The sequence below is a fragment of the Balaenoptera ricei genome, chromosome 15, assembly GCF_028023285.1.
Source record: "Balaenoptera ricei isolate mBalRic1 chromosome 15, mBalRic1.hap2, whole genome shotgun sequence".
Lineage (NCBI taxonomy): Eukaryota > Metazoa > Chordata > Mammalia > Artiodactyla > Balaenopteridae > Balaenoptera > Balaenoptera ricei.
This window is the reverse complement of record NC_082653.1, coordinates 52,352,927-52,370,683: the sequence shown is the minus strand read 5'-3', so window position 1 is coordinate 52,370,683 and position 17,757 is coordinate 52,352,927. Positions and strand designations below refer to the sequence as shown.

The 17,757-nt window shown below is 52.6% G+C and overlaps 1 protein-coding gene across 4 annotated transcripts; it reads left to right on the top strand.

Annotated features, from left to right (window-relative positions):
- Positions 1-7,102: 7,102 nt before the first annotated feature.
- Positions 7,103-16,792, top strand: RNPS1 (RNA binding protein with serine rich domain 1). 4 transcript variants are annotated; one of them, XM_059896842.1, is made up of 8 exons: positions 7,103-7,190; positions 10,174-10,361; positions 10,592-10,747; positions 11,408-11,599; positions 11,790-11,892; positions 12,199-12,352; positions 15,110-15,251; positions 15,853-16,792. In XM_059896842.1, exons 2-8 carry the CDS (start codon positions 10,291-10,293, stop codon positions 15,950-15,952), a joined length of 918 nt encoding a protein of 305 aa, XP_059752825.1. In that variant the 5' UTR covers positions 7,103-7,190; positions 10,174-10,290; the 3' UTR covers positions 15,953-16,792. The 4 variants fall into 4 exon arrangements, with proteins under 4 accessions (XP_059752825.1, XP_059752828.1, XP_059752826.1 ...); XM_059896843.1 differs by lacking the exon at positions 7,103-7,190 and adding an exon at positions 7,387-7,583; XM_059896844.1 differs by lacking the exon at positions 7,103-7,190 and adding an exon at positions 7,943-8,024.
- The last annotated feature ends 965 nt before the right edge of the window (positions 16,793-17,757 follow it).

The following is a 17,757-nucleotide window of genomic DNA, read 5'->3' as shown; positions in this document are numbered from 1 at the left end:
TTTTTTAGTGGTTTGAGAGACGGCAATTTTTACTTGTTTATTTATTTATTTATTTATTTATTTGGCTGCATTGGGTCTTCGTTGCTGTGCATGGGCTTTCTCTAGTTGCAGCGAGCGGGAGCTACTTTTCGTTGCAGTACACGGGCTTCTCATTGCAGTGGCTTCTCGTTGCGGAGCACGGGCTCTAGGCGCATGGGCTTCAGTAGTTGTGGCTCGCGGGCTCTAGAGAGCAGGCTCAGTAGTTATGGCTCAGGGGCTTAGTTGCTCTGTGGCATGTCGGATCTTCCCGGACTAGGGATCGAACCCATGCCCCCTGCATTGGCAGGCGGATTCTTAACCACTGTTCCACCAGGGAAGTCCTCTTATGGCTTTCTAAATTTCCGTGATTTGAATCTCTGTGCCTTTTACATTACCTTAGAATTCATAGGTTTAGAAAAGACTTGTTTTCATCACTCTGGTTCATTTGGTACAGTTTCAAATTTGCATTTTTATCATTCTCTCAAAGTTTATGAACGTTGCAAATAGTTTCTAGTAGCTCTTTTATTCCCTTTAAGATTCTTCCAACCATCATCATTTAGTTCCATATTATTAAAAAATAACAACAACAACAACTTAGGGGTGGTTGTGGTCCTAAACGTTGCCCAGCAGCAAGCATCTTCTGAGAGGTGGGCTGTGACTTGTCTGCAGGTGTGTGGCTGCTGTAGGTTTGCTGGTCAAGGGAGGAGGGCAGAGGCCAGCATGGCCTGGCCACGTGTCCCCCAGCAGCCCTCCTGCAGGGCATCCTGGCCTTGTTTTCAGTGTTAAAGATTTAGAAATTTGACATTTTCCCCTTCAATGTCACAAAACAGGGTGTGAGGAAAGGTGCTCAGGACTGAAGGAACAGCATATCTGAGGCACACGCATGAGATCAGATTGCACGGGTCCAGGGAGAGGTGGGTTTGTTGACGGGAGATGAGGTGGAGAGACGCAGGATGGAAGCAGGGGCTGTCGTGATCGGAAACCCCTTTTGGAAGACAAGTCAGCAGCCGTGGAGAGGATGATGGAGTCACAGCCAAGGCTGCAGCAGTGGGGACAAGATGGGAGGCACACGGCAGTCAGGGGAGAGGAGCCCATGACTGCATCCGCGCGTGGAGCTTGGGCAGTTGCAGGAGAGAGAGTTAGGAAGGACCCCAGGAGCAGCAGACAGGGTTGCCGCTGTTAGGGTCCATGCAGCACCCCCGGGTCATCTGTGAGGCTGCTGGAAACCCACCATTGGAGCCAAGTGTCCTCAAAGAGCCAGGATTGGGGCCTTAGAAGCCCCCAGCTCTGGTGGTTTGGTTTGAGCTGTGGCACCTCCAAGCCCAGGGGCAGGGCAGGACCCACCAGCTCCCTAACAGGAGAGTCGGCCTACCCACACCCCTGCCACCTCCTGCTCCATGCCTATTCCAATTTACTCAGATCTCCAGGCCCAGATGGTCCCTAGAGATGCTGGCCCCAAACAGCTGCCACATCTGCCAGGGCCAAGGTCCTGCCTTCCCTGCCCTGCACAGTCTGGTCTGGGGCTCCGGAGGTCTAGAGACCACATCAGGGCTGAGAGCGAGGCCTGTGGAAAAGTCCTGCCCGGCCCCACGGTGGCTCAACTGAGACAGTCAGTGGACACATGGGCTGTCCTACAGCCTGACAGCTGCACCCAGAACCGAGGACCCTGAGGAAGGAGGAGGGCAGCCTCACGGGGAGGAGGGGAGCCCCTCCTCTGCCTTCACCATGGGGAAGGGCTGCCAGGCAGCAGGTTACAGGAACACCTCCTGTGGAACAAAGACTCTGCAGTGGCCTTACTGCACACATCAGAAAACTACACCGCAGTGGTTTACAAAAGACAAGAGTTTATTTCTCTGCCAAGTACAAAGTCTAGAGAAGGCAATCTAGGCATTCCATCACCAGTGGTCAAGGTCTCAGGGAGCCAGACTCCATCTGCCTGCTCCATCCAGGTGCAGGCCTCCTCAAGGTCACCTTTCAGGGCCAAGGTGCCAGTGAGACTTCCAGATGGAGTGAGCAGGAAACAGGGTGAGGAGCAGGAGGGCACAGCTGGCCGTCAACGTGCTTCTTCGTCTATGTCATCGTCCAGAATGCAGGCACATGGCTGCACCAGACAAGGGCGCTAAGACATGCAGTCTTATATTTAGCCGGGCACCCCCCCAAAAAAAAACCCTGATACCAGGACACAACTGCAGTCTCCACCGTGATTGTAGAGGGCAGGCTGGCCTCCTCAAGAAATTGGTCCCCCCATGCATGCCTTCCTTGTCCACCTGAGCTGGTGAGACCCCGCTTCAGCCAGGAAGACCTGGGTATGGCCACTCTGTGGCCATACCCCAGGGTCCATTTCCCCATCCACCACCCTGCCAACAGAGTGCCCTAGCCCTTTGGCTGCAGGGGCTCAGAAAAGCAAAACAAACTGGACAGTTTCTTTCTGGGAAAATTCCAATCCCAATTCTTTAGCCTAGGACTTGAGGTGAAGCCAAGGTCACCCAAGTCCCTGGGACCCCTGGCCCAGTCTCACAAAGCAGCAGGCAAGACTGAGGCAGAGAGTCCAGCAAAATGGAGGAGTGAGCCAAGGCCAGCACCTGGAGGGCAGGCTGGAAGGCAGGTCCGGGGGTGGCCACAAACCGTCTGGGGATGACCACACCCACCAGGTGGAGGAGGAGCTGGCCCTGCCTGCCTGGCCTGGACTCAGCCCCAGCCCGGCTTGAACTCAGGCCATTCCTTGAACACAGAGGCGGTGAAGGCCCATGCCCCAGGGGAGTCAGAATTGACACCTGTGGGGCCAGAGCCTGGGAATGAGGGGGAAAGGTTTCCAAAAGGCTAGCCTGGGGCTAGACTGCCAGCTAGGGCAGCCGATTCCTGCTGCTCCATCTGAGTGACACCCCGTGCCAGCTGCTGTTCAGCTCACCTCTGGGGACCAGTGCAATGCTCACGGCATAAGCTAGCAAGGCCCTGTGGGACCCTCACTCCCACACAGATCTGTCAGTGTGAAGGTGAGCACCACCCATGCTCATCCAGACCCTGCTGGCTGTGCTAAGGGCCAGAGTCATACCTGCAGACAGGGACACTCCTGGGTAGACAGCCTGGGCCCACCTGGGTCCAGAGGGGCTAAACTCCACCCACTCCATCAAGGAAAAGACCCACAGGGGTTCCATGAGGTACCTCCAACACCAAAGTCAGGGTTAGGCTGCTCACCTGAGCCCACAGCTGAGGCCAGCAGGCCGAGTGTGCAACGTCACCCCTCCAGACACAAGGCCCCATTCCCTGAACCCTAGCTCAGGTCTGACCCCAAACCCTGGAATGTGCAAGCTCCCGCAGCCCCTCTCCCGTCCCCAGTGGAGGGCAGGGCACCCTAAGGGGGGTTCAGGGTAAAGGTGGGCCTGGAGACTGCTCGAGAAAGGGCACCAAGACGGCAGTCCAGGTCCCCACAGGCCCCCCAGGAGAGACAGCCAGGAGGCAGCACAGCACTGGGCCCTGGAGTCTCATCCACACCTGATGGGCACACGTGGCCTGGGCTCAAGCAGGCTGGAAGAGGGGCTGAAGCTGGGGGTCGGGCCCAGGGTGCAGGGGCCCTGCCTTCCTTCTTCAACACACAGGGCCGCCCAGGCTCCGCTCCTGGGGCCCGGCCCACACCCCACAGATGCCAGCATTAGATGCCTCCAAGGTCGGAGAAGCCCCAAATCCACTGGCTGCGGAGGCCAGAGTAGGCATGGGGCAGGCCTGAGCAGCTCACCCAGAGCCCAGCACACCTGCTCCCCTTCTCTGGCCGGGCCTCTCCCTGTCCCCTGTGACAGCCCCAGGGTGGGCAGCTCAGATATCACTATCCTTGACCTCCTTAGGGCAGAAATGGACATGGGGTTTAGGGCATGAAAACCAGCACAAGCTCCCAAGCCCACCGCTCAGCAGCCCTCAGCCCTGTAGCCCCTCCAGCGGGCAGCCTGTTCCCATGGGGCCCCAGGACCTGACGCCCCCACACCTTGGAGACGCAGAGCCAGGGAGGCCTCACCACAACTCCAGACCCTCATTGGCTGGCTGGCCCTTTCAAATCCAGCCTGGGCCACCCAGAAGGACAGGCCAGTGCCTCCTCCTGGGTGCCTCCTTCTGGGCTCCTTCAGGGGTTGCAGGCATTCACCACCACAGACAGAAGCCAGGCCTCTTGACCCGCCCCTCTTCTGATGCCTCCTCCAGGGTCACCTAGACATCACAACTGCCCTGACCCCACCCAAACCCCTTTCTTCCACTTGGCCAGACCATGCCTGCCCTTGGCACGGAGACTGTCAGCAATGGGTAGAAGTGCTTCCTTGACATGGTTTACAAGTGGATGCAATGCCTGCTCAAAGCTCCTGTGTGGCCCACTGTGACCTCCAACACAACGCAGGCCATCCCTGGCCCTTTCAGTGTGCCAGGTTACCAGCCTCCAAGGGCAGGCACTGTGGAGGCCTCCAGGCCCATAGAGAATAAAGGCAGGGGGATATTCTGCCTTGATGTGGGTATATCCTCAAACTGAGTGCAGCCCCACATCGTCAGCAGGTGGCCCTCGGCCCTGGGGGAAAGGGAGGGGGGCTCAAGACACTGGCCAGAGCTCACACGATGCTTGTGGTGTAGAGCTCCAGGCCTGGGGCTTGTTTGCCCAGTGCCCTGTCCCAAGGAGCCCTGCCCCACCCCATCCATCAAACCCGGACCAAAGACCTCCTGAGGTCCCCAAAGACCACAGCTCCCTGGCCCTCAATTCCCATGGCCTCAGCAGGTTAGCACTGGGGGTTGGGAGGGGAGAAACCCAGGACTCCTGGAAGGCTGGGGTCGGGGGCCCTCCAGAGTTTTATTTTCTCATGTTCCTTCCAAACACATTCTGCTGATTCTCAAAATGGCAAAAGCCAAGATGCTCAAATATTAAAGCTCAACAGCTGATAACACACTTGATAATAAAATCAATTATATTTAGAAACAAATTTGATTAAATTCATAAATGAATCATGCTTTTAAATTTAATATGAAATGTGTTAAAATTTATATGCGTGCCAAATTCTATTACTTTAGAGCATTAACAACAACAAAAAAACTGAAGGGGGACTTCCCTGGTGGTCCAGTGTTTAAGACTCCATGCTTCCACTGCAGGGGGCACGGGTTCAATCCCTGGTCAGGGAACTAAGGATCCCGCATGCTGTGTGGCAGCAGCCAAAAAAAAAAAAAAAACTGAAACCAGAAGGGGCTGTCTGCCCAGCTGGCTGTGTCCCCATCCTCCTTTTACCACAGTGGGGATCATGGGCTTGCCCCATCCCCACCTAGGGTGTCACTGTGTCCCTGGGCAAAGGCTCTGGATTCGGGGCCTTTCAGGGCCACACACTGACGTGGCCCTGAATATGTGGGGCTCCAATGTGCTGCCGTGGCCTCCTCACAGACTTCCGTGTGCTGCAGGCCTGGCCCACCAAGGCCACACCATCCCCAACACCGACCCTCTGGGTCTCTTCACTGATGCAGGGCTAGGGCTACCCTTCTGTTCCACTTATGCCTCCATTAGTGGCCATGGCAGATGTGACAGTGATGCAGAGATAAAGGCCCCCTCCTCCCCAAATCTAAATGCAAAGGGAGAACCCGGACCCAGACTGACTCTGCCTGCCAACCCCCACCCCCAGGAGTGTGTTGGTGCCTCGGCAGAGAGGATTCAAAAGGCAGGCCGCTCCTCCAGGACTCTCTTTGGTCCCCAACTTCTCAGACACCCCTCGGCCCAGGGTGAGGTGTTAGGGGCACACTTGACACCCTGGACAGGGCCAGAGGAACTGGATGAAGGAAGGGAGTCACTATCCACTGGCTGGGAAAACCACATGAAGCACAAAGCAATGACCTGCAGACTACAAATACAGGTAGGTATACCCATCCATCGGGGCCACTAAGGCGCATCCTGGACTCTCCTGTCCTTTCCCCTGACATTTCATCCATCTCCAAGCCTCATTGGTTCCTTCGCCCCAAATCAGCACCTTGGATCTGTTCCCTTCTCTTCCTTGGGACACCCACCTGTTCACACGGCGTCTGGGACGGGGATGCACCTTCCCTGCCCCCAACTAACAGTCACGCAGCATTGACTGCTTACCAGGCACAGAGCGGGAAGAAGAGGGACATGGCGGTAAACAAACCTGCAAGCCCTGATGCCCTCAGTGCCGGTTTACTCCGACAGCCTCCTGCCTGGTCCTGGGCCTCTAACCCTCACCCTCCTGCCTTCGTCAGAAGGCTCTGACAGTGCCTCCCCGCTTGCACCGTCCACCGGCCAGGGGATGACGCCATGGCGCCGTATCTTGCACATCTTTCCTGTTCCGTCCAACGCTAAACTCCACCTTCCTAGCCCTGGCTTCTTCCAGCGAGCCTCCGCGCCTTCGCACCAGCTGTTCCCTCTGCCGGGCGCGCCCTTCCACTCTGGTCTCAGCTGCAGTGTCACCTCCTCGGAAGCGCCTCCCTTTCTGCACATTATCTTCTACTCTGCAGTTTGCTGCCCGTGCGTTGTGGCTGCACAACCCCGTCTTGCCCACCAGGCCGAATTCCGCCGGCGCACAAGCTGAGTCTACACGGTCACCCCTCACACCACAAGTGGTAATCGCAAGAACCCATCCCCGCAATGGGCCCGGCCCGCTGAGCCGCCTCCGCGATGCGGGTCCCCACGGCCGGCCGCCAAAGGCCGCAGCACCTGCGCACCCCTCCCCTAACCCCGCCGCCCGGCCTCTCCCAGCGCGAAGCTGCGGGGTCTGGAGCCAAGTACCTTGGCACGCCGGGAGGCACGCCGGGAGGCACGCCGGGAGCCCGGTGCGCGTGCGCACGGATAGGGGCGGGGCCGCGGCTCCTTTAACCCACTCCGCGCCGGCCCGCGAGCTGCCCACACAGCGCAGCCCCCCCAGCCCCAGAGAGCTGCCAGTTTGCCGGCCCCATGAGGGGTGCAGCTAGCCCGGGGCAGCCCCAGACGCCCCTCCAGAGAGGGAGACAGAGTATAAGCGCCCCGACGCGTCTCTCCCCAAAGAGGCCTTGGCCCTTTAACCTTCTCCTCGCTCGCGGCCATTGGCTGAGGCGGTCTACGTCATCGCTGCGCGCCGGACGACGGTGTCTTCCCGCTCCCTAATCCTGACGCCAGAGCGGCGCCCGCCTCAGAGACTGAGGAGAGCGGGAGGAGGTCGTGGCGGCGGGAAGATGTAAGTAGGGGGAATCCGACCCCATCCAAGCTTCGGGGGCCGCCCGCCAGGCTCGGCGGGGCGCATCGTGGAGCCGGCCTGCTCCTCGGCCACGCGGTGACAACGGCGGCCTAGCGGCGCGGCACAGGGTTTGAGAATAAAGAGTGTGGCTCGGGGCGGGCTGAGTGGGAGGCGCCGAGGCCGCGGCCCGGAAGTGGTCGGGGCCGCGCCGGGCGGAAGGGCGCCCTCGCTTCGTCCGCCTCTGCGGCGGGCCCAGTGAGGCCCCCGGAATTCGGAGCAGCCGGAAACTCGGCCTCCGCCCTCGGGGCCCTCTCGCCGGGCTGGAGACCCAGGCCCGCAACGCCGGGCCCTACCCTGGAAGTGCTCGCGGCCCGGCGCCTGGACTGGGGAGTTGTGAGTGAACGCGGACGGGGGGCGGCTTGGTCGCGTGTGGGGCCGGTGCCGGTGGGTGCGGAGTTGCTTTCTGGGATGCCCTGGGTGACCGACTGACCCTCCCTTCGAAGCCATTAATTCAAACATCGACTCCACGAACGTCTGCCGAGTTCCTGTGTGCCGTTCTCGGTGCTAGTCCTTGGGGATAGGCCCCTAATGTCTTGGAGCTCAGTTTGACGGGTAATCTCCAGAAGGGAGGATACGGGAAGGCTAAAATCGATGGAGAGGCGTGGCTTTTTCTCTTTATTTCGCATGAATTGTGCCTAAAATGTACTTTTAAATGGGGAAGGTGCTCTGAAGATATGAGCTGAAACGCCATCTACTCGAGATTTAACTAATTGTTCTCTCCTCTTTCTGGCTGTTGGACGCGCACCTTTCCGGAGGATGGGGGAGGTAATCAAGGTCCTGTGCTGTTACCTGAACTTGTGTAAACAGAGAACCTCAACCTTTGCTTTCTAGTACTCAGGCCACACCCAGCAAAGCGTTCACTTACTCTGTGGTTCTTAATTTTTTAGCGTTTTAAGAATAACCGGTGGTGCTTGTTTTCACAAAGTACATTAGGGCAGATCTTTAGGAAGGCGGTGGGGCCCAGGAATCTGCATTCTGGGCCAATTGGTCAGTAAGGTAGCCATTGGCCACACGTGGCTATTGAGTACTTGAAATATACCTAGTTCAAATTGAGGTGTTTCAAAGACTTAGTATGGGGAGGTGTAGACATTTTATTAATGAATTTGTATACTGATTGGTGAAAAGATAATACTTGGTGTGTAGCCTGTCAAATAAATATATTACTAATAGTTAATTTTATCTGTTAACCAAGATTGTTTGTAATGCAGCTACTAGAAAATTTTAGAGTACTCTTGTAGCTGGCACTCTTTCTATTGGACAGTGCTGCTCTTGTTGACCCTAATGGGGGCAGTCCAGGGACCCCTGTTGAGCATTCAGAGACTGTGTGTGACTTTAGAGTCAAGAGTTTATGTGGGAGAAGAGCCTCCAGAGCCTCTCTTCTAACATTAGCGAAAGTTTATTGAGCCTTGACTAGGTGCCAGATTAACTCCTTTATGGGTTAATTTGGTTTATGTTCCTGATAACTATGAGGTATAGGAACTGTCTGTTGTCACTGTACTGCTGATGAGAACTTGAGGCTCAGAAAGGTTAAGTGATTTGTCCAAGGTCACACAACAGAGCTTTGAATCAAACCCAGGCAGGCTGACTCCAGACTCTTAACCATTGAATTATACTCACTGATTGTCCAAGGACACTAACCTTATCCAATGTTGCCTGCTGGGTGTCTATAGTACCTTATTATTTTAAGGCAAAACATCTTAAAAAACTTTATAGCCCTGGAAAAGAGCAGCAAAGGTGATATTCTCTTTTGTACTTTCACTTGCATGTCCAAAGCTGGGCACTCTTTTCTTCAGTCAGAATGTTTATCCAACATTTTGGCAGCACTATTCACATGGAAACAGGATCCCGATTGGTGTGCTGTGTCCAAGTTACTTACAGGAAGGTGAGCTAGAGGTAGTTGAGGCTGACATCCCGAGATCTTTGCTTGCAACTCAAGCAGACTGTACAAAACCTCACTGGAAATACTAAAGACAACAGTCCCGAGGAAACGGGGCACATAATTAATTGTTTGTTCTTGAGTAATATTTACTAATGCTTGTTCACTGAGTACATGCTGCAGTCCAGGTACTTGGCTAAACCCTTACATGTGGTAATTCATCCAATTCCAATGTCTACTTTTTTCCCTCCAACATTTTATTTTTGAAAAAATGTGAACATACAGAAAAGTTGAAAAAATTTTGTGCATTGAATAGCCACGTCACCACCACCTAGATTCTACACGTTTCTGTTACATTTGTTTTATTTATATCTAGCCACCCATCAATCTTATTTTTTCTTGCATTTCAAAGTAAGTTGCAGACTTTGGTATACTTCCCCCATAACACTTTCATATGTGTATCATTAACATTAGTCAATGTTTACAATGACTACTCTTTAACGGCTTATTTTACTGCTTTTTAAATGTTCATGGGGGACGTTTCATTTGTTTGTGTTTGGGTATTAAATATTTTGATGCTGGTACCAGTCACTTTTGAAATGGTTTTTGCTTCCAGTCATATCATATATTCAATGTATCCTACAAAGATTACAGCAATGAAACAAGAAATCTAATCCTATCAGTTGGGTTTTTCTCTGTTCTGCATGCAAATGTGGTGCTGTAGTATTTCTAAAGGACTGTGGAGGGCTCATCATCAAACTTACGAATGAAAAACGGGTATTGTACCGCCTGTAAAATAACAGGACACCACCATCCACACCGTTCCTTAAGAAAAAGACAAGCTGAGGTGATGGTTCTACCTGTGCCTCCTGTGGGGGCGGGATCCCCCCTGAGGAAACAGTGCTGGTCCCCCGTGTGTTCCTGGCTTTGTGGATGCTTGCTGCTTACTGTGTTCCTTGCTGCCTTCTCCTGTGCTCAGCTTTTGACTGCAAAGTAGATATGTTGCCTTGCCAATTTACTCTGTAAATCCTTTTATCTTGTTATTAGGCTGCACTTTGGCGTAAATTGCAATCGATTAGGGATCGTTTCTCAGACTCAAGTTAGAAGTGAGAGTTCAGATAAGTGAGGCCGCCATTGCTGCTTTGAACACCTCAGAAGGGGAGAATGGATTTATCAGGAGTGAAAAAGAAGAGCTTGCTAGGAGTCAAAGAAAATAATAAAAAGTCCAGCACTAGGTAATCCTTCTGTTAGATTTTTCTAGTGCTACTTTGGGGGTGCTCATTGCTAGGGACCCTCAGAAAGGGGAAAATTGGAAATGTCTTGAATTTTACAGTGCAAGTGTCCTAAGCCACAGATCATTTTGCTCTGTGATTGCCTGGGATTTGTGTAGCCCTTTGGGGTTGTGCTGTTGTTTCAGGGTTCAGTCAAAGGGGCATGTAATCTCATACTCTTCCTCACTATCCAGGGCTCCTTCTCCTACCAAACGCAAAGACCGCTCTGATGAGAAGTCCAAGGATCGCTCTAAAGATAAGGGGGCCACCAAGGAGTCAAGCGAGAAGGATCGTGGCAGGGATAAAACTCGAAAGAGGCGCAGCGCTTCCAGTGGTAGCAGCAGCACCAGGTGGGGCTGACGGGTTAGAACATTGCCAGGGCCTCGTGTCCACAGCCACGTCCCTCTTCCTTCCCAAAGAGCCCGCAGAGTGCTCTGTCTTCTTATAAAGGAAACACACTCAGATTTTTAATAGAGACTCTAATTTACGGCAAACTGGTTTGGGGTTTGCTCTGATTATATACAGAGATGGTGTTGGGATTTTTTCTTTTCTAGAGATGTTAAGGAATGGGACATCTTGGGGTATGTGTTTCTCTCAAGTGCTTTTGATTTGGAGTTGTGATTGGATTGCCCTAGCCTGGAGCTTCCTTTTCCTTCTGTTGAAAACCAGCCTGCATCAGTCAGTAGCTGCCTTCCAAGCTGAGTTGGTGGCTCTGACTTGCCAGGCTCCTCTTTTACCTCCCAGTAGGCAAGGCTTCTGTGTAGCTCGGAAGCAGCTCGTTCTTCCTTCCCTATCACTGCACAATATGTATGCTGTTTTCTGTCCCTACCAAGGGCTTTGGCTTAGGGCTGGGATCGGAGGATGTCAGTGTTTGCCCCGCTGGGGAAAGCAGTGGGGCTTGAAAATACGAGGCCAGCGGTTCCTCTTGGGAGCATCTGCAGGCTTGTCTGTTCAGTGAAGAAATGCTGCTCCCACCACTTGTCTGTGACCCCCTCCCTCTTGCCCCTCAGGTCGCGGTCCAGCTCTACCTCCAGCTCGGGCTCCAGCACCAGCACGGGCTCCAGCAGCGGCTCCAGCTCATCTTCAGCATCAAGCCGCTCAGGAAGTTCCAGCACATCCCGCAGCTCCAGCTCCAGCAGCTCCTCTGGCTCTCCGAGTCCTTCTCGGCGCAGGCATGACAACAGGCGGCGTTCCCGCTCCAAGTGAGCTCCCTTCCAGCACCACTTCTCCACCCGGGAGTAATTGGTTTGGGGGCTCTCCCCCAAAACCTGTGAATTATCTGGGGACCTAAATTAACAAACCGGGGGCTGTAAAGTTACCGTAGTTATTATAAAAATAGACCAAAAAAGGAGTTTTACTGTCTTAATAGGATTTTTAATTTTTTTCAATCAGATCCAAACCACCCAAAAGAGATGAAAAGGAAAGGAAAAGGCGGAGCCCTTCCCCTAAACCCACCAAAGTGCACATTGGAAGGCTCACCAGGAATGTGACCAAGGTGAGGAATCCTGTTTCTGTCCAGTGGACAGTGGGGTGCGTCTCTTTTGCAAATTTTCAAAGTGGAAAACTGAAGAAGCAAGCCTCTGCCAGAAGGTGAACTTAGAATGTAGCATTTCGGAGGGCTGACTTGGTGATGTGTGACCAAGTAGAGCACTGGTTAATTCATTTTAATGGAATATATTATATGTATGTGTTTAGGAGATTTACCCCCAGGTTCCAAGGTTGTAGTCATTGTGTGGTGGGTTCTCTGACTCTTACACAAGTGATTAGTGGGTGAGCATTAGTGACCCTTCTTTCTCCCTAGGATCATATCATGGAGATATTCTCCACCTATGGGAAAATTAAAATGATTGACATGCCTGTAGAAAGGATGCACCCCCATCTGTCTAAAGGCTATGCATATGTGGAGTTTGAGAATCCAGATGAGGCCGAGAAGGCGCTGAAGCACATGGACGGAGGTGAGTTAAGCCCTGCCAGCTCCCCTCTGAACCCCTGTTTCTTTGTCCCCTGTCCAAGACCAGCTACCCACCACGCGTAGTGTGTTTAAAACCGACTTCCGGGCTTCGCTGGTGGCACAGTGGTTGAGAATCTGCCTGCCAGTGCAGGGGACACGGGTACGAGCCCTGGTCTGGGAAGATCCCACATGCCGCGGAGCAACTAGGCCCGTGAGCCACAACTACTGAGCCTGCGCGTCTGGAGCCTGTGCTCCGCAACAAGAGAGGCCGCGATGAAGAGTGGACCCTGCTCGCCGCAACTAGAGAAAGCCTTTGCACAGAAACGAAGACCCAACACAGCCAAAAATAAATAAATAAATAAATAAATAAAGGAGTTCCTTTGGGGGGAAAAAAAAAACGACTTTCAACCTGGCTGCATGAAAGAATCTCCCTGGAGCTCTTTCAAGGTTCCAGTTCTTACTCAGTGGGTGTGTGTTTACCAAAAACATGTTTTGTGGAGCATGATTCTTGAAAAAAATTCATCAAATATGAATATCAATCTGTTAAAGTTTAAGGATCAAATGAACGGTTCCCCCCCCCACAAGGAGTATATTATGAATATAACGAAGCATCATTTTTATATGGAAATGTTTTCTTTAATCCTCTCTGAGTCATTTTCTCTCTCTCTCTTTTTTTTTTTTTTTTTGGCTGCATTGGGTCTTCGTTGCTGTGTGTGGACTTCTCATTGCGGTGGCTTCTCTTGTTGCAGAGCACGGGCTCAGTAGTGGTGACTCGCAGGCTCAGTAGTTGTGGCACATGGGCTTAGTTGCTCTGCGGCATGTGGGATCTTCCTGGACCTGGGCTCAAACCCGTGTCCCCTGCATTGGCAGGCAGATTCTTAACCACTGAGCCACTACGGAAGCCCTGAATCATTTTGTCTTTTGTTAACATTTCAGCATTTTTAGGATAACTTTGCTGAATTCACAAATTTTACCCATTTCCCATAGCCACTTTTTATTGGGTAGAACGAGTTGTCAACCTTTGAACGCTTGTGAATAGCTTCAAATTTCGAATAGTCTGCATTTGAAGGAATATGGGATTTGTCTGTGCCCCAGCTCACTGCTGCTGTACTCCAGGCAGCTGGAGCTGAGCCGGGACTGCCCACAGCACTGTGTGGGCTGCCACGCCAAGTGGGAAGGAGAGTCTGAAACCCTTAGAATCTTGGCATCCTTGGAGGCCCTCTTATACATTTGATAAATAGCCTCACAGGTCTTTGGATAATTGCCCTTGAGCTCTGGTAGAGTTTGTATACTACAAAATTTTCCTTGGTACTTAGGTACAACTCTTTCAATCTACTTAAATCCCTCTGGAGTGTTTTAGGAGTTAAGCATAAACTATGATCCATCCCTCTGCACATATCAGCTCTTGGCTTTGTTGAGTCACGCCTTTGTTTTAGAGACTGTTGATCTTGTGTATTTGATAGAGTCTGAACACTTGCTAAAAATTTAGGAGACTTGAGCACATTCAGGATGTGTGTGATTATAAATATTCCACGTTGTCTTAAGATTCTGGTAGGACTTTTCTGTGTGTCCCCATATTGTGCTGTGCACCACTGAATGGAACAGCTCCACACTGTCTCCAGAAAGAAAGTGGGAGGGCTTGGCCTTTACTGGCAGCTAGCCAGAGGATGACTTTGTCTCTGTTGTTACCTAGTGCCTGTGAAATCCCTGATTTGGACTGGCTTTTGGCCATGGGCCAGGGCCACCTTAAGCCGTGTTTACTTAAATTGAGCATTTCAAGTATGTTCTGAACATAGGTCCAAATTCCTGAGTCACCTTAGTACCTCAGAAGTTCCCTTGAAAGTAGGAGCTGAGAAGATAGAAGACCCTCCACCCTTTGGGGGTACACGGGCTGTGCTTGGTCCCCTGAGCAGTCCCTGGACTGGATTGGGGTGCCTTATCCCCTGGGATTCTTGGGTCTGTGCCTCAGTTTTCTTTGCTCTTTCTTTCCCTGAGGTCCTGCAGTTTCCTTGTGCCTCCATTCTGATCTGCCTCCCCTTCCCATTCTACGATTTCATTCACACGTGTGGTTTTAGTACTTGCTGCACGCAGACTCACCTCCCTGAGGCACTTTTTTCAAACTCTTTAGACAGACTTGACAACTCCTGAACATCCTTTCATTTTGTTCCCCACCCCAGAAGTCCCTTCTTCCTCTCGGGCTGCACCTCTCAGGAGATCACAGCTCATCCAAAACCCTGGTGCTGATCATCCTTCACCCCACCCCTGGGCTTGCTCACCTGATCCATCACCAAGCTCCGGTGATTGTACCTCCCCGTTATCCCTTGAGTTCTTATGTTTCACCCCCATCTCAGTCCTGCCAAAGCCCCCTGCCAGGTCTCCTCACTGCAGTGCCCCCTTCACATTGCTCTTAAGAAGGAAGTTCAAGTGCAATACCACCTTCCAGCTCAGGGCGGGGGCACAGCTCTTCCCCTCACTTAGCGAATTCCAGGCTGTTCTTTAGGTGTTGACTTGGATGGTGCTTCCCGTGGAAGGCTATCCCAATGCACTAAGATGAGTCCCCCATTAGGTTCCCTGCTTCCTGGTAGTTTTCTTGAAACCTCCAATAACAGTAATTATGAGGTTCTGTGACCAGAGTAGTTTGTCCTTGTCCCCCCAGGCTCCTCTGTGTCTCACTCACCATGGTATGCCCATAGCTGGCATTGGGCCTGGCCCAGGGTAGGTGCTTGTTAGATATTTTGTGACTTTATCGTTTTTTCAACAGGACAAATCGATGGCCAGGAGATCACTGCCACTGCTGTGCTGGCCCCCTGGCCTCGGCCACCCCCCAGGCGATTCAGCCCTCCCAGGAGAATGCTGCCACCGCCTCCCATGTGGCGCAGGTCACCCCCACGGATGAGGAGAAGGTGAATCACTTTGGGGTCTCACAGGGGACTGATTAGGGCCAGTTTCCGTTTATCTTATTTACAAACATAAAGTGAGGATGATGACTTTGGGAACTTGTCCAGCCCTGCCTGTCCCCTGTGCCTCATGATGGGAGTGGGAAAGCAGCATTGGCACAGGCAACCTTCAGAGCTCATCGTGTTCTTTCCAGCTGGGGAAAGGAAGAGCTGCCTGATTGAGGGACCCTCGGGAGGTGTGGCCCCTCCCCTCCCTCCATGAGAAAACCGAAGGGTCAGAGGAGTAGGGGAGAGGCTAACATAACACCCTTGGCAGAGGCCAGTGTCAGGCCGTTCTCTGCTAGTGGTGTCAGGCTGCACTTTGCACAGCCCTTGAAGAAGAGGAGAGCGCCTAGGGTCATACCTTTGGTCTCCAGAACATCTGTGTGTCTCCCAAGGGTTCTGTGTCAGTGACATCCAAAGGGAGCTGTCCTGACTGGAGTGTTGGAGTGTGAAGCTGTGTAGAATTGTTCCCGAAAGAAGGCAGCTTTACCCCTGCGGTCCCAGAAGCGGAGCTGCTCCCGGGGCGTGGGTTTCGTGTCTGATGTGGTTTCTCCTCTTCCCACAGGTCACGTTCCCCTCGGCGCAGGTCCCCCGTGCGCCGGCGATCCCGCTCCCCTGGCCGCCGCCGCCACAGGAGCCGCTCCAGCTCCAACTCCTCCCGATAAGCAGGGCCACCGAAGCTCTGCCCTGTGACTTGTATCCCATCCAACTCAACTTTTGTCACTTTCCTAGCAGAAGGAGGATCGGTAGGAAAGAAATCCTTCACTCAGGGGCAGGCTTCGGAGGTGAAGGCAGTTAATTGCTACATTTCCCCTGGCGGCAGGGTTCCGGCTGCAGGAGTGTTGTTGGTTTGGGGTCGTGCTTATAAAGATGCCCTCCAGTTTTCTGGCTAGAAAGCTTCCACATTTCTAGTTCCTAAGAGTCAGTTTAGTGGCAAAGCCAGCAGGGATGAGCAGGGGGCTCCAGGCAGTAGTACAGCCCCAGCCTGGGAGCATGTTTTCCCATTTCACAGATGCCGTGGGGCCCATCTGGTGGGCTGGTCGTGCCCTAACCTGTTGGCCTGCAGGGTCCCACAGGAAAGGGTGTGCTTTTACGCAGCTGCCATTCCTGTTAGCGTGGCCCTGCTCCCCTGCTCGAGTCCTCTTCTGACCTCTAGGGCCAAATACCCAAAATGGTTCTTTTCACATGTACTCATGTGCGTGCACACACACAGACACACAAACCCACAAACCCACATCTCCCTTTCTCTCTGAAACTGGTAAGTTGAAAGCCAGCTCTGTCGGGTCATTACAGAACCCCCCGTTGTGTTGGTATTCATGGTGATTGTGCAGGTTACCTTGGCAACGTGTACATTGCTTTTTTGGCTTTTATTGTACAGTCAGTACTATACATTTTCTGTTTTGAGTTTTGTAACTTTGTAGCATTTTAGATAATATTGTGTTTGTACTTTGTTGTGTAGAGAAAAGAATTGTGTTGAATAAACCTAGGATTAGAGTGCAGCTCGAGTGTTGGGTTCGCTGCCTCCTTCCTGTCCCTTGGCCCCAAAGGCAGCTTCAGTTGTGAGGTAATTAAACATTATTGTCTAAAAAATGTTTTGGTTTCATTCCCAAAGTCACAGCTCCAAAACCTCTCAACCAGAAAAACACTGGAAGTGTTTATGAGTGTTGGGCTGCTCCTTGGCTAGACACATTTTATAAAGAGGTGTTTGTTTTTTGTTTTTCTTTTTTGGCCACGCCATGCAGCATGCAGGATCTTAGTTCCCTAATCAGGGATCAAACCTCTGCCCCCTGCACTGGGAGTGCTGAGTCTTAACCACTGGACCACCAGGGAAGTCCCAGAAAGAGGTGTTTTATCACCTTTATATCCGGGAGCTTTGAATTCTGCCTGACCAGAAATGTGGATTTCATTTGCTGCTGCTATTTTAGGTGGCCATGGAAAAACTACTTTCCACCTCAAAAACTGGTTTGTTCCACAAGGAACAATTGAAAACACTTAAGATGTTACAAAAACAAAAGTCTCAGTTGCCCCCTGTACTTGGCCCTTGGCCCTTACCGTGTCCAGTGTTCAAACTGAATGGTCAGAACAGTGTTCAGGCAGGATCAAGCAAATACAAACACGAGATGTCTCCTTCCCCTTCCTTGTGGGGAGCACTGCAGTCCCACAGTGGTGTGAGGGCGCCTCACCCCCTTGGGGAAGGTGAAGGGTCAGTTCTTAGTCACCAGGCTATGCTGCCCCATGCCTGCGGCTAAACCACCAGCTGTGATTCCTGGTCCCCCCCGCAGGCAGGAGGCGGAGTTCACACTGGCCCCCATCAGCACCCGCTCTAGCATCCTTTCCAGTGCCCACAGCTCTGCTGGGGGCTCTGCGAGGCCGCAAGCTGCCAGGATCCCCACAGTCCCTGACTACCGCTCAGCTCACAACCCTCTCCGGAACTCGCACACTCCGTGACTTACTTGTGGTTCCGGGCCTG

What these genes read in the sequence shown, in the direction of transcription:
- RNPS1 (XM_059896842.1), top strand. Translation starts at nt 10,291, where the DNA reads ATGGATTTATCAGGAGTGAAAAAGAAGAGCTTGCTAGGAGTCAAAGAA. An exon ending in AGGCGGCGTTCCCGCTCCAA is followed by an intron (nt 11,600 to 11,789) that starts GTGAGCTCCCTT and finishes TTTTTCAATCAG; the next exon opens with ATCCAAACCACCCAAAAGAG. An exon ending in TCACCAGGAATGTGACCAAG is followed by an intron (nt 11,893 to 12,198) that starts GTGAGGAATCCT and finishes CTTTCTCCCTAG; the next exon opens with GATCATATCATGGAGATATT.